The sequence below is a fragment of the Daucus carota genome, chromosome 3 (genome assembly GCF_001625215.2).
Source record: "Daucus carota subsp. sativus chromosome 3, DH1 v3.0, whole genome shotgun sequence".
Classification (NCBI taxonomy): domain Eukaryota; kingdom Viridiplantae; phylum Streptophyta; class Magnoliopsida; order Apiales; family Apiaceae; genus Daucus; species Daucus carota.
Genome location: NC_030383.2, coordinates 16621857 through 16637518, shown reverse-complemented (window position 1 = coordinate 16637518; position 15662 = coordinate 16621857). Strand labels below are relative to the sequence as shown.

The 15662-nt window shown below is 39.2% G+C and overlaps 3 protein-coding genes across 3 annotated transcripts; 2 read left to right on the top strand and 1 right to left on the bottom strand.

Moving 5' to 3' along the window:
• Window positions 1-5367: 5367 nt before the first annotated feature.
• LOC108212330 (protein FAR1-RELATED SEQUENCE 5-like) lies at window positions 5368-8603 on the bottom strand. Its single transcript, XM_064089834.1, has 2 exons — window positions 6266-8603; window positions 5368-5630 (listed from the first exon to the last, which is right to left on the bottom strand). Exons 1-2 carry the CDS (start codon window positions 8601-8603, stop codon window positions 5368-5370), a joined length of 2601 nt encoding a protein of 866 aa, XP_063945904.1.
• Window positions 8604-9479: 876 nt separating this feature from the next.
• LOC108212329 (probable galactinol--sucrose galactosyltransferase 6) lies at window positions 9480-9864 on the top strand. Its single transcript, XM_064089833.1, has 2 exons — window positions 9480-9605; window positions 9676-9864. Exons 1-2 carry the CDS (start codon window positions 9480-9482, stop codon window positions 9862-9864), a joined length of 315 nt encoding a protein of 104 aa, XP_063945903.1.
• Window positions 9865-12838: 2974 nt separating this feature from the next.
• Window positions 12839-14925, top strand: LOC108212328 (uncharacterized). The gene is made up of 2 exons (XM_017384058.1): window positions 12839-14013; window positions 14250-14925. Exons 1-2 carry the CDS (start codon window positions 12839-12841, stop codon window positions 14923-14925), a joined length of 1851 nt encoding a protein of 616 aa, XP_017239547.1.
• Window positions 14926-15662: the final 737 nt, after the last annotated feature.

The window sequence follows — 15662 nt, the reverse complement described above, 5'->3', positions numbered from 1 at the left end:
TAAATCTAGGGGAGGAGTCGCTGCTCAGGCAACTGGTACCATGTCTGATTCAAATCAAATGAAAGGTACCCAAATCTTTCACAGCAACTTCTTCAATAATTAGTCAAATTATACACTATGCTTTGTATGAAAACAAGTATCAGGCAGATCATATCTCCGTTTTATAGTTTTGAGCATATTTCAATGAAAATGCAATAGCCTCACCTCGCGTGCCGTGTTCATTTTTGAATATTGTTAGGATGATAATAATTAGTGTTAAGATTAATTTGGTTTTTGTTAATAATAATTTCCTTTAAAATCCTATTATCAGTGAATAAAATGAGTTCCTCCTTAGGAAACAGTCTGATATTTGATATTAAAAACTGTGGATGTTACAGTTTGAATAATATCTCGTGGCCATGCCTTCATATATATATATATATATATATATATATATATATATATATATGGGGATGTTCTACAACCAAAGGTGGATAAATTATTAATTTATCCACTTCATTTTTAACCGTCCATTAAGCAGTTAACGGCCAAGATTAAAAAGTGATTAAAATATTAAAAAGCGTATCCGCTATATCATGTAGCGTAAAACCAGTGAAAGCAAAATGTCGTTTGTGTTTACGCTACATAATACAGCGGACCGGTTTTTTTCAGCGGAACCGGGTTCGTTGTATTGTAAAGCGTATTGTGGATGAACACAAACGTTAACCTAATTCAAAAACACACAAACACAACCACTGGATTTAGAGGCGATTTAGAGGGCGATTTAGAGGGCGTATTGTGGATTGAAGGCAATTGCAGCAAAAGGTGAGTATTTCTTGTATATGTGTGTGTATATGTGTGTGTATATGTCGATTTTTTGGTTTGATTTCGAATTTGTAGTTAGATTTTGAGTTTGATAGTTAGATTGTTGGTAAAATTGAATTTTTAGTTTGATTTGGAGTTTAGTTGAAGTTTTAGTTTGATTGTGTATATGTGTGTGTATATGTGTGTGTATATGTCGATTTTTTGGTTTGATTTCGAATTTGTAGTTAGATTTTGAGTTTGATAGTTAGATTGTTGGTAAAATTGAATTTTTAGTTTGATTTGGAGTTTGGTTGAATTTAATAGTTGACGTTTTTGTTGGATTTTGAGTATGGTAGTGTAGATTTTGGAAAAATTGGATTTTGATTTTGATTTGGAGTTTAATATCGTAGAAATTGGTGATGTTGAATTTTGTTGTTGGATTTTTTGTTTGATTTTGAGTATGATAGTGGTGATGATAGTGGTGATATTGGAAAAGTTGGAATTTAATTTTGATTTGGAGTTTAATATTGTAGAATTTGGTGAAGTTGGATTTTTTTGTTAGATTTTGAGTACGATAGTGGTGATATTGGAAAAGTTGGATTTTGATTTGGAATTTTATATTGTAGTATTTGGTGAAGTTGAATTTTTTTGTTGGATTTTTGGTTGGAGTTTGAGTACGATGGTGGTGATATTGAAAAAGTTGGATTTTGATTTTGATTTGGAGTTTTATATTGTAGAATTTGGTGAAGTTGAATTTGGTGTAGATTTTGATTAAGTTGGATATTTTAGTTTGATTTGGAATTTAATTTGGAGTTTGGTTTGTTGACGTTGAGAATAATAACATGATCTAATTTTATTTGTAGATATGGCGAATGATTATTGTGGCCCAGTCGATAATTCTGTGCTCTATGACCAAGCTAATTACATAAGCACAACAATCTGGAACGGGGGGTTAAGAGAAAAGCTAACAATCCGTCAGAGTACATCTAATCTCGGCGAATGGCATTTACATGATTATCAAGTCCACTTATTGCGGCAATGGGGATTTGGGATGTTTGTAAACCCAAAGTCGGTTATGCAGAATGATGTTAGCTTGATCACAGCTTTAGTACGTGGAGCGTTGGAGACCCGAGACCAACACTTTTCACTTCACTTTCAGGGAGATGACTGTGACCCTTGAAGATGTATATATGTTGATGGGTCTACCAGTGGTTGGAGAGCCAATTAGAGCCGATGATGATATTCCACATAGGAGTACATGGCTTCGAAGATGGCACGATCCAGAACTTACAGAGGAGCAAAGGAAATCTGCCTTGGACCGTGGTGGTGTGAAGTTGAAATTTTTGAGAGCGCAGTATGGTACTTGCCCTTCGAGTACAGATCGGGATATGATGGTGATATACACTCGGGCATATGTTCTCTACTTGTGTGGGGCAATACTGTTTCCTACCAAGTCCAACAATGTCGTCCACCCTCGACTGATCCTATTTCTAGAGGATCCGAGCAAAATTTATGGATATGCTTGGGGGCTGCAGTTCTTGCATATCTATATAGGAATTTGCAAGAGGCCAGTAGAAAGGATGTCAGGTCCATATCCGGTTGTACAACAGTTTTGATGCTATGGTCTCATGAGAGGTTGCGCCCGGGACAACCTTTGATAGCAGAAAATACGAGGATGATATGGCCTAGGGCATTAGCATGGGCTGTTGCTCCAGTCTCTGCAGGGAGGTCAAAGTTCTACAACGTTCATCACAACATCGATGCATACAGAGGTATGTTCGATAATTTCTATTTGGATTGGGTGCGTTGGAGGCCATATGCACGTTTCTATCGGAGGCCTGATGCGCATTTCGAGAGAGCTCTAATTGCCGGCATTGCCCGTGTACCACTCCATTACTTTGAGGATGTAGAGTACCAGCTCCCAGAAAGGGTCCCAAGGCAATTCGATATGCCGTTGTGTATACCTCCAGATCCCCCTGCAGACATGAGAGGTTTGAGGTATACCAATGACAATCCTTTCATGCAAGTGCATCCATTCTACCGGCAGCAGTATGTAGACATGTGGAATAACTTCGTCCAAATTGGAGTTGGTATTGTGGAGCCAGCGGAGAATGAGATTTCGGAGGAAGCCTATATGGATTGGTACTACAATATCACGAAGCTAAAGATTATACCGCCATCGAGGGCCACGAAAAATCCGGCCGTGTACCAACAAGCCCGTGACAAATGCGACGTGTCCAAGGCGATGGATTTGGTATGTTTAAATATCGCATTTCCATTTTACTGCCATCTTGAGTTTATTGCATTGTGTATATGTTGATAAATGGTGGCCTTCTATTATTTTCAGTATAGATCATCACGACTGCTCGAGGTATGAGCGAGCTCTGTCTGCATGAGATGCCCCCGGTTTTCCATGATTCCGTATTACCGACATTTGTCAGGGGTTATGACGAGCTCATGTTAGAGACTTTCGGTCCGACTTATGAGAGGCACGACTTCAAGAATGTGCTGCCCAAAAGGAAGGCAAGAAGGACCACGGAGTCATCGAGTCAACCGTCTGGGAGTGATTTCTTCAAAGAGTACGAAGCCTATGAACATCCTACAAGTTCTCCTTTCGAGACTACACAGTATGATGTCGGGCCCAGTGCACCTCAGTATGATGTTGGGCCCAGTGCACAGCATGATGTCGAGCCTAGTGCACCTCATTTTGTTTATCGGCCGGTAATAGATTTTGCTGATTATTATAATGTACCAATTTCTCGTCAGGATCCTATTCCTCCAATCGAGAACTTCCCTACCGAGGTAACGATCCGCTTTTAGTTTGATTTTTTTGTCACTTGTCGCTCATTTTCTCATCTTGCCTAATTGTAGCTCATTTTCTCATCTTGTCTTTTTTAAGGATTTTATCACGATGCCGGTACCTCGATATGAAAAGGGACATCTTCTCAAACCCCTCAACCAAAGCAAGGTGGACTGGTTGCAAGCACATTGGTGGAGTGGACAGCCAATTGATTTGGCTGATATACCGACACACTGCAAAGAACGTTCTCTGAAATCAATAGCACCGGGCAACCTAGTCGAGGACTCAATCGTTGATGAGTATTGTAAGTTGGTCATGGAGAGGGATAGGATGTATTACAGTCAGTCAGAGAAGGCTACAAAATTTTATTATATGAGTCCATGGTTTGCTCCATTGATGATATCATATCATATCAAAAAGAAGAATCTCTTAAAGAGAACCACCAGAGAATGGTCACAATTTGATACTGATTGCGTGTCATATGGCACAATGGACAAAGGAGCAATTAAGTGTTGCGATTTTGACTACATTATAATACCAATCGCCACGGACGGACATTGGATACTCTTCTTATGGTCCGTAAAGGACTTTCGGATTACCCTATTCGATTCTCTATATGACGATGCCCCTTGCATGTCTCTACGAGAATTATATAGAAAGGAGTTTGTTGTTGTGGTAAATTTCTAATCCCTTATATTATCTTTTGATTTACTTCCAAGTGCTTCGTATTAATTAATATAGTTTAATTTCTTTGTATATTATAGGAACAAATTATACCTATCATGTTTCATCGCTTGGCCCCCGAGAGATTCCCGGAAGATGCGATTATATATCCACAAGTAGAGAATGTGGTGGAACGACCCAAGCAGAAAAATTGTATTGATTGTGGTGTGTTCCTCATGAAATACGTGGATTGCATTTTGACTTGTAATTCTGAAAACTGGCTTGGGACGGATTGGAATGAAGATGTTATAAATAATTTTCGTCATCGCATCGCATGGGAGCTTCATAAAGGCATAGCCCGTCATCCAACGGAAACATCGCTTCAAGCTAGATTAGCCGGATTATAAATTGTTAGATTTTGTTAGATGGATTGTAATTTATTGATGGATTGTTAGGATTTTGGTATTGATGGATTGTTAGATTTCGTTTATGGATTGTTTAGATTTTTTTGTTGATGGATTGTTAGATTTCGTTTATGGATTGATCGTTTGATTTTGTTTTAGATTTTGTTGATGGATTTTTTTGTTGATGGATTGTATGATTTTGTTGATGGATTTTGTTACAGGTTTTGTAAAACAGAGCACCTTTGAGGTTTGGCTCTGTTTTTAGGTGTAAGAAACAAAAAACAGAGCCCCTTTGAGGCGCTCTGGGTTTACGCTATATTATATAGCGTAAACACAGATAAGAACAGAGCTTCTGAGGCGCTCTGGGTTTACGCTATATAATGTAGCGTAGAAAACAGAGCAATTATGCGCTCTGGGTTTACGCTACATAATATAGCGTACCAGCACACAGCTTCACTTCACGTTTCATCCCCAGATCAACCTCTTATTTTTAAAACCAAAATCACTCCAAATCAAAACCCCTGATTTTGTTGTCTTTTTACTAAAATCCAAAAGACAACAAAAAGACAAAATCTAACAAAAAAACAAAATCTAAATCTAAATCTAACTAACAACAAGATAAAATCTAAATCCAACAAGAACAAGACAAAATTTAATAAACATGGAAATTTTATTAATAAATTTCATTAAAATTATTTTACATCTTCTCCTTCATTATTACATCTTCTTCTTCTCCTCCTCGTCCTCCTCCTCGTCCAACTCCTGCAACTCCTTGATATAATTTTCGAAAATCGCCACGAGCTCTTCCCGAGTATGCCCCTCCTCCTCCTCCTCCTCCTCCTCCGCCTCGGCCTCCTTCTCCTCCTCTAATTCCTTCAAACAAACATCCATCTCGGCGAAAAGCCGCTTTACCTCTTCTTCGTGCTCATCAACCTCTTTTTCTTTTGGCTCATCAGCGAACCAAAATTTTTTTGGTAGATCTGCCATAGGTGGAATAGAGATGAAATAAAAATGAAAATGGAGAAATGGAGATGAAGATGGAGAAATGGAGATGGGATAGAATTTATATAGGAGAAATGGAGTTTCCGATGGTCAAGCAGTCAGTTCCCAGGCAAAGCGTCGGTTTCCGATGCTTGACCACGCTACATTATATAGCGTAAGTAGAATTGAAACAGTCACTACGCTTTATAATGTAGCGTAAGCATAAAACTAAAGCAATTTGCACTGTGTTTACGCTATATAATGTGGCGTAAGGATAAAATTAGAAAACAGAGCAATGAAAACAATGAAAACAGAACAGTTTTCATTGTGCACTCTTAAAAACAGAGCAATTATATCAACTAAATTCATACAAAATTAACTAAAATCATACAAAATTAGAAATTGCACCACAAAAATTACAAAATGCAAACAAATAAAATTCTACAAAATACCAAATGCAAACAAGCATAATATCAACTAAAATCATACAAAATTAAAATCACACAAAATTCTACAAGTATTTTCATAAGAAATTAGGATACATCGGCATACAAATAAAATTAGCAATTTGTCGCTAATTTTGTGGGACAATTTCTTGAATCATGTTGGGCATCAGTTGCACCACAAAAATTACATTTTCGACCTTTTTTCGCTTTGCCGCGCTCTATGCCACTTTTCACCCTTTCTTTTTTACGACCTTTGGTTTGAGATAATATAGGATTTCTCAAATCATTGAAATTTTCGTCATCATCGTCATCCCCGACCTCATGTGCATCATCTTCTTCCTCACGCGCACGTTTTTCCCCACTTTCATTCGGAAAATTTTCAATAAAATTCGATTCTTTTTCAATCACACTCATGAGATAATTGTATCTCGCTATTGAACAACTTCCGCGAGCTGCTAAATCTTGAAATGCTTTGCATAAAGTACTGTATCGGGCGGGTTGTGACTCAAGGAAATTACCAATTTTAGGACGCTTGTGTTGTAAGGCTCCAACTCTTTTATTGCCTTCAATTGTCCATCTCAAAGTGATGCACTGCTGTGGAATCTCTGACCATTGCATCTTATACAAGTATCGAATAATATGACGGCAAAGCATTCCCGAACTTTCAAATTTTCGACAAACACAAGTTAAGTTGCCATTCTCGGTGACGAACAAAACATAGTGTTTTCTATACTCCTCTTGGACCGTTGTTTTGTATGACTCGTAATGCTTGTAAATTGGATTCCTCTCTCTCTCAATCACGACATAAGCTCCACTTTCTTTGAGTTCGTGTTGAAAACGTCTAAACATTTCTTTTGTGTAAATAGATGCCGCATGACTCTCCGATGATGATGATGTTATTTTGGATCTTTCCTTGTTCTTTGTTTCGTAATCAGCCTCTCTTTCACGTAAATATTGTTTCTCCAACGCTTTCTGTGAATTCTCTATAAACTCCTTCAAACCGGTACTAGCATTGACAAATTCATCGAAGAAAGAATTCATTGACTCACTTCTGGAGGTAGTGGTCATCCCGGTTGTGAAGTGCAGTTTAGTGTAAACACAGACCCACTTGTGTCGAACGGAGTACATATCTTGTAACCAAGAATGGTTCATCAAATCGTATTTTTCAACTAATGCCTCCCACCTATCTTTGAATTGTGCAACCGTTAGTGACTTGTAGATGCAAGAGTTGAAATCTTCTTTGAAGTGATCATGATTTGCATATAAATGCGACAATTTTTCACCAAATTTTGTACCTATATGCCACGTACAATATAGATGACTTGTGTTAGGCAAAACTTCGGCAATAGCATTTCCAATAGCAATGTCTTGATCGGTGATGATCGTTTGTGGAGCCACGTTCCCCATAGCCTCCAACCAACTCTTAAACACCCATAAGTAAGATTCTTCGGTCTCATCCCTTATCAGAACAAATCCGAACAAAATCGACTGATAATGGTGATTTACCCCCGTAAATGGCACGAACGGCATGCAATACCTATTAGTACGATATGTGGAGTCAAAAACAACAACATCTCCGAAATTTTTGTAGGCATTGACTGATCTCGGGTCAACCCACATCATGGCCCGCACACGATTTTCCTCGTCCACGTCAACTTTATAGAAAAATTCACCTTGACTATTACGTTTCAATTCTCGAAGTAATGCCAAACCCTCTAAAGCATCACTCGAATCAAACACATAATGTCGAATATCACGCAATACATTCCGAACATCTTGATTACCAAATCCAATATTCTCCAAGCCACCCGTTAACTCCCCTAACACGTTTAAAGTTTTTGAAGGCCCAATACCCGATTTATTCAATGTTATAATCAATTGCCGAATAACGGGAGTTATATTCCTTGGCCGTTGCATGAAAAGCACTTCATCCTTTGAAATCATCGTGTGATTGTGTTTTAAATAAACTGATGTCACTTCCCATTTCTTCAATTTTTCCCTATGCACAGCGTACATCCGCGCCAAGCAATGCGTTCTACCAATAGAATCCATATTTCTCTTTTTTTTGTGAACATCCTTTTCTTCATCCAACGACTTTGTTACTATTCGACCACCCTTTCGACATATATATAAACGCAAACAAATTCTCTTACTTTTCACACGCCTATGTGTGGTTCTAATTATCATCTCAAAACCAACACGTCTACCATAATCCCTATAAAACATCTCCGCTTCATCTAAGCTATCGAACAATTGGCCAACACAAGGACAACTTTCATTCAAATCATCATCTTTTGAATTTTGTTTGTCACAAAAATCATCAAAACATTCACCCCCAACCTCCTCAACATCATCATCCCCAACCTCCTCCACAACCTCCTCAACATCATCATCATTATCATCAACATTCACTATTGGGGTCTTTTTAGCATCACTATCATTTTCTTCTTCAATCTCAATTCTAGGTTTACTAGGTGTAATGGGCTTACTAGGGGATGTTAATTTAGAAAATATGAAAGATGCCATGAGATTGATGGAAATCTAACCTTAATAAAGAAGTCCAATAAAGCTCCAAGCTCCGAGCTTCAAGCTATAAGCTTCAAATTTCAAGCTTTAAACTCCAATAAAGATCCAAGCTAGCTTTTAAACTCGAATATAAGCTCCAATATAGGTGTATTTTGTGTATCTTGTGTGTATTGGGTTTGTATGCTCTAAAAATGGTGTATAGGAAGAAGAGGTCGTGTTTTTGGTTTTTGAAGCTGTGTGGATCTAGACGCCATATAATGTAGCGTATGTGGATCTACTGAAAAGCGTAAACTGCCTTTACGCTAGATTATATAGCGTATACGCTCTTTTATATAGCGTATACGCTTTTTAATGTTGCGTATACGCTGTTTTAGTGTGCGTATTATCCAGGATCTACTTTGAATTCCGTGCGTTGATTGTCCTATTTTGGACAGCTAGAGATCAGTTGGATGGATAAGCTGGTTATCCACCTTTGGTTGTGGAACATTTTCCATATATATATATATATATATATATATATATATATTTCTTCACCTTTAGGAATACTAGCTAAAATTGATATACGTCATAATACCTTGTCATATTTGCCCACTTGTCATTTGTTAAAATCTGAATTCTCTGTATAGACTATAGAGTTGTGGACAACTGTACAAAGTATATTAAATATATACTTTATATATCTTTGCACCATGTTAATAAAACATGTGATATATGAGAATTAGGAATTATAGGGTTATTTGTTGCAATGCCAGAAAGCCAGACACCTACATCTGAAAAATATGGAGCTACAAATTACAATTGTTAGGAATTCAGAACATAGTAAGCATTGCAAAAGAAAAATACGGATTAAAGTATATTTATGTGTGGCATGCGATAATGGGGTTATGGGGTGGGGTAAGGCCAGGAGTAGAGGGTGTGGTGAAATATGGGTCAGTTTTAAAGTCTCCAGTGATATCCAAGGGTGTAATGGAGAATGAACCAGAATGGAAAGTTGATCCATGGGTATGGTGTAATGGATAATGGAATAATGGATCCAAAAAATGTGCACAAGTTTTATAATGATTATCATCAGTATCTGGCATCCGCTGGTGTAGATGGTGTGAAGGTGGATGTGCAAAGCATTTGGAGAGTCTTGGCACTGGTTTATCAGGTCGTGTTGAGGTCACTAAGTAATACCATCAGGCACTTGATGCTTCTTGCTAAGAACTTCTCAGATAATGGTTGCATTGATCGCATGAGCCAAAATACTGATTCCCTTTAGTACATTTATAACTATCTTCATTTCATTTTGTTTTTGAATTATCTTGTGTTTCACATTCAGATCATTTATATTATCTGTAATGATATTATGGAAATATACTCTAGTAAATCTCATAAAGAAGCGTCTTATAAGATATGGGTTGATAAATTCTAATGGGCATGCTCCCACATGTCATGCACTAATTTTACAAGATAATGACCAGATTATTGACTGGTGTTTTGGCTTAGCTTCTCGGTGGGATAGATGGTTTAGTGAGTTAGATCTTGTAAGGAAGTCATGAATTCGAACACTGGCCGCAAAGTATAGAATACACGAAAGTCAGATAGAGAAACAATTTGATTCAGAACTTAGCAGACTTCCATTAACCGAAGAAAAGGTCATGATATATTAAATGGATCATCTATTCATCTGAAGCGCAGCAAGCCAATTATGACGAGGCACTAGCGTGTGGTATATTTTAAGGTGGCTTGTGTGTACTATCTTTAACAAGAATGGTGAGTCAGTCACGGACTTGATGCTGTTTTGATGGGTTGCACAGCTGCTGCACCATGTGTTTAGTCTCTTAATATAATGGAACGGCAACAGTTTCCAAGTTGGGAAACGGGGTTTGCGACATGCATCCATCCCAGCTTGAACAGAAGGCGAATTGGGTTGTGTAAGCAGCACATGAAGGATTTGTATCCTGGTCATATCTCTCTCAGTTCTATTGACTTTGGCGCTTGGGGCTGAGCTGCAGAGTACTCTATATTTAAAACTTTTTTGCACAGAGAGTGGAGTATGAGGTATGTAAGTATACAAGTTCTTAAAAGACATAATCTGAAAATTAGAATTATTTGCTCGACTCCTTGACTTTTCGTCTTTCGACAGAGTTTTGGTATATATATAGAATTTGGTGTTATGATCTCTACTAGTACCCCAACATATAACCTTGATATGTCTTCTATAGCTGTATATACCAGACATACCTTCGGTTGATCACACTATTAGCTATTAAGTACGACCGGTGACAGTAGCAAATGTTGTAAACTATTTCATTCAAACCATATTAGGAGCTAAAGTGCTAAACTATATCTTCTACTAAAGAATATGTACTCACAACATTTTGTGCAAAATAATCGATTAAAATTCACAAAATATCAGTGCTTTGATCGATATGAACATCAACTTTGTTGCTCTATAGTAATAAGAAGATTATATGGCGACTGTATAGTATTAATGAAATTTAGATATTTTGAAAAACTTAAGTTGACAAACTGTTAATATTCAGAAGTACATGAAGACTGTCATGCTATAGCATGTAAAAGATGACCAAGATGAGGGTCCATTGAGAGCTTCGTGGTAATGCTCAACCCCCCCTCCCCTTTCCAATTCCCAGGACGGACCCCATATTAAAATCCAGTGGAAGCTCAACTACCTCTGCTAAAAGTAAGGGAGCCTTTGGTTTATGGTTAATGAGTTCGGTTCTCATTCCCACACACCTTCGAAACGCCCCCTATATGATTACTATAACTATATTTTAGTCTAATACTAAATTATTATTATTTAATAACAACTTGTAGACGATGGATAAACAATGACAAATATTTCTTTAGTAATCTTAAACCAATTCATTAGATGTTTGGTTTAAAGAACTTAAAAATTGAATTTTTTTTAATTAATACATATTGATCAGAATGTAACCGTATTAAATGTATAAATTATTTTTATATATACTTATGATATGTTAAGAAATAGTTAAAAGTTATAAATGAAAAATATAATACATGTCTACATACTAGAGTGAATTATTATATATCCGAGATTGTAGTCTGGTGGTACCCATCTTGTCTTGGTCACACGAAACCTGAGGGGATTTTCCTCAATGTACACAAGTTTGTGTCAGTATCTAAAAACAAGTTCTACTTTAATGTCCAGTGCATTTCTTCATTGAGCCACTGAGCAATCAAGAAAACCAAATTATATAGAGTACAACAGTAACCGCTTAACTATTAATTTTTAAGGATGATCAAGGTGTACGTGAAATACAGGGCATGTGTGTTACCAGAATGTCAGGAAAAGCTGCTGGGCAAGTAATGGAAGTACTCTTTCAAACACTATGCTTATACTTATAAAGAATAATACATCAACTAGTTCTGTTGTTGCGGGTGAATTCGGTTTCCCAAAGTCAAAATTTCCCACGGGCTCTTCGCAAATAGACTCGTCGATGAGGGCTTTTTCAACAACTATCAGTCTGCAAGTTATAAACTGACAAACTTATTTTTAACAAAATTTTTTTAAAAAACAAACTTAGAATGTCGTAGTAGGACACACTTATAAGATTGTGTATTTGAATTGCTGCTAAGAGATGGGAAGTCTGTGACTCAATTCTGACATTTATTGTTTGTTGTTTCCTGACTAAAGCTATAAGGTAGATTGTGTATGTAACATTATGTTAGGTCTCAAATTTTGCTTGGCAGTAACGTGACAAAAGCTGGTCTCACGTGATGATAACGGCAGGATATGTACGCTAATTCAAATTGATACGGATAATACTTTTGCATGCATGAAGATTGAGTCAGAGAGATGGATTCCGAGACGTAAGCCACGATTCAAAACAAGTGATAAACATCAAGGATACGGGGAGTTAGTTGCACGTGGGTGAAGTGCGGAGTAATAGTATGAAACTGTAACCAACAAAATCTCATGTACTAGTAGTATAAATAGACTCAAATATGTGAAGATAAGGACACATCTTTGATCAAGTCATTACTCTGTAACGCGCAAGTTTACTAGTGGAATTCTTTTTCGGCTGGGTATTTATCCCCACCCGCGGTTTTTTCCCTACAAAGGGTTTTTCCGCGTCACCAATTCTTCGTGTCTTAGTTATTTATTTAATTTATAGCTGTATAATTCTTGGCATTTAACCCCTCAAAATTGAGTTAAATCAATTGGCGCCGTCTGTGGGAAACTTGCCAAGAATCAAACACAAAGCAACATGACGACGGGAGATCAACAACAAAGCGGCTCCACGAGCCAGGGAGACAATCCCACATTACGACAAATGGCGGAAAAAATCAAGAAAATGCAAGCAGACATGGATGCTCAGAGAGAAGCTTGGAGGTCAGAAAGAGAAACACTTCAGTCCCATGCACTGGCTCTAGAGAAGGAACTCACAACGGCAAGGTCGAAAGCTAATCCGACGTCAAAGGGGACGCTGAAAAGTGTGACTCGACGTTTGAACATGGACGACGGGGAGGAAGAGGAATACGACGAGGAGATTGAGGCGGAGAATCCAGAACGAGAGAATCCAGACGCCAACGTCGAACGAGAATATGAAAACGGTTCCAGAGGTCATAACAACGAAAATAAGAAGAAGAAGAAAAAGGGGCACCGGTCCTCCAAATCACACAATCACACCACAGAAGCAATGAAGAAGGAGCTACAGGACCTGAAGGAGATGGTGCAGCGCATTCCCGGACTTCCGAAGCCATTGGAAAAGGCGACGCCGACAAGCTACGCTGACTCACCTTTTGTGGACAACATTGCCTTAGTGGAGACGCCAAAACGTTTCAACGTTCCTCCTATGAAGGCTTATGACGGGTCGACTGATCCCTTGGAACACGTAGCTCAATACAAGCAGCGGATGTTTACGGTTCCGATAATGAAGGACCTAAGAGAGGCATGCATGTGCAAAGGTTTTGGATCAACATTGGCCGGACCGGCTCTACAGTGGTTTGTGAATCTACCCAACGGCTCCATAGAAACGTTCGCCGACCTAGTTGACGCTTTCAATTTGCAATTCGCCAGCAGCAGGGTGTTCGAGAAAACAACGAGCGACCTCTACAAGATTGTGCAGAGGTATCGGGAACCACTCAGGGATTACCTCACGCGATTTAACAGGGAAAAAGTGACCATAACAAACTGTGATGTGCCCACAGCGATCGAAGCATTTAGAAGAGGGCTAGAAAGAGACTCGCCACTTTATGACGAGCTAACTAAGTACCCATGCAGGAGTATGGATGACGTACAGGCGAAAGCAATGGCTCAAGTAAGATTGGAAGAGGACAGGAGGGAAGAAGATGACAAGTACTACCGTCCGAACAAAAGGTCACAACGTCGAGGGTCCGAGACACCAGACCTTATGTCAGGCCGACGCACGATGACGCAAGGGTTAGCTCTTCACAGCAAAGGACGGATTGGAGAAAGGACCCCAACCTGCCTCCGACATATGACAGTTACGGTTTCACGTTGACACCTTCGGCCTTAATGAGAGAATTCACTAAGATGGGAGACGCAGTTAAGTGGCCCCCCAAATCAAACAAACCAAAGTCGAATCCGGATTCAAAGCTATAGTGTGATTTCCATGGAGACTACGGACACCGTGCTTATGATTGCGTGGCTTTAAGGAAGGAGTTAGAAGTTTTAGTCAAGAAGGGATACTTGTCTGAGTTCATGACAAAGAATAAGTCGACACATGTGAGAAAGGACAGGACGCCACCAAGGCAGTCGCCTCCGCCGCCACACCAGAAGGTGATTAACTTTATAGCAGGGGGATCAGAGGTGTCGGGCACAACATATTCTCAGGCAAAACGTGTAGCAAGGGAAACTAGTGTGAGAGTATCAAATGCAGATGTTTTGGACTTCAGCATTCCGACGCTGACTTTTAACGAGTCTGACAGGGAACATGTCTCAGAACCTCAACATGACAGCCTCGTAATCTCTTTACCGGTGGGAAATTGTTTCATAAAACGCATCCTGGTTGACAATGGGAGTGCGGCGAACATCATGATGCTGAGTACGCTGCAACAAACGGGATTGGCTGAAACCGACATGATCAAGAAAACGACAACACTGGTCGGCTTTAGTGGAGAAAGGAAAAGGACTGTTGGAGAAATCACCTTGCCGACGTACGCTCAGGGATTGAATTTGTTGACGAAATACGCGATCATTGACGGAGACCCTACATACAACATCATTATGGGGAGACCATGGATTCACGACTTGAAAGCAGTACCATCTACATACCATCAGGTCCTAAAATTCCCGACGCCATGGGGAGTACATCAGATCGTAGGTGACTAAAGCGTCGCTAGGGATTGCTACAAAACAAGCATGAAGCCGACAGTTCAACACGAAGCCAAGGAGACTCCTCAAGTCACCATGACAGGCCCCGAGAAATTGGCAAAAGTCGACTTGACAGGTGATGACAAGAAGGTCCTGATTGGAGAAGACTTGACAAGTACATTGGAGGCAAACCTGGTGGAGTTCTTGACAACTAGGATGGATGCCTTTGCTTGGGGGCATGAAGACATCACGGGCATTAGCCCTGAAGTAATTACACACAAGCTGAATGTTGACTCATCTTTTGCACCCGTCCAACAGAAGAGAAGGAAGTTCGCTGCTGAGAGAAACAAAATCATCAACGACGAAATGGACCGACTATTAAAAGCTGGGATGATCAAGGAGGTCGAATACCCAGAGTGGCTTGCCAACGTCGTCATTGTTCAAAAGAAAAACGGGAAATGGAGAGTTTGTGTTGATTACACCGACTTGAACAAGGCTTGTCCCAAAGATCCTTACCCCTTACCTCACATCGACAAAATGGTTGACTCGACAGCAGGACATGAACTGTTGACGTTTCTCGACGCTTTAAGTGGGTTCAATCAGATTTAGATGGAGCCATCAGATGCGGAAAAGACAGCATTCATCACTGACTGGGGGATATACTGCTACTTGGCGATGCCATTTGGACTACGAAATGCGGGAGCGACGTTCCAACATCTCGTCAATAAAATGTTTAAGGAACAAATCGGTCGAAC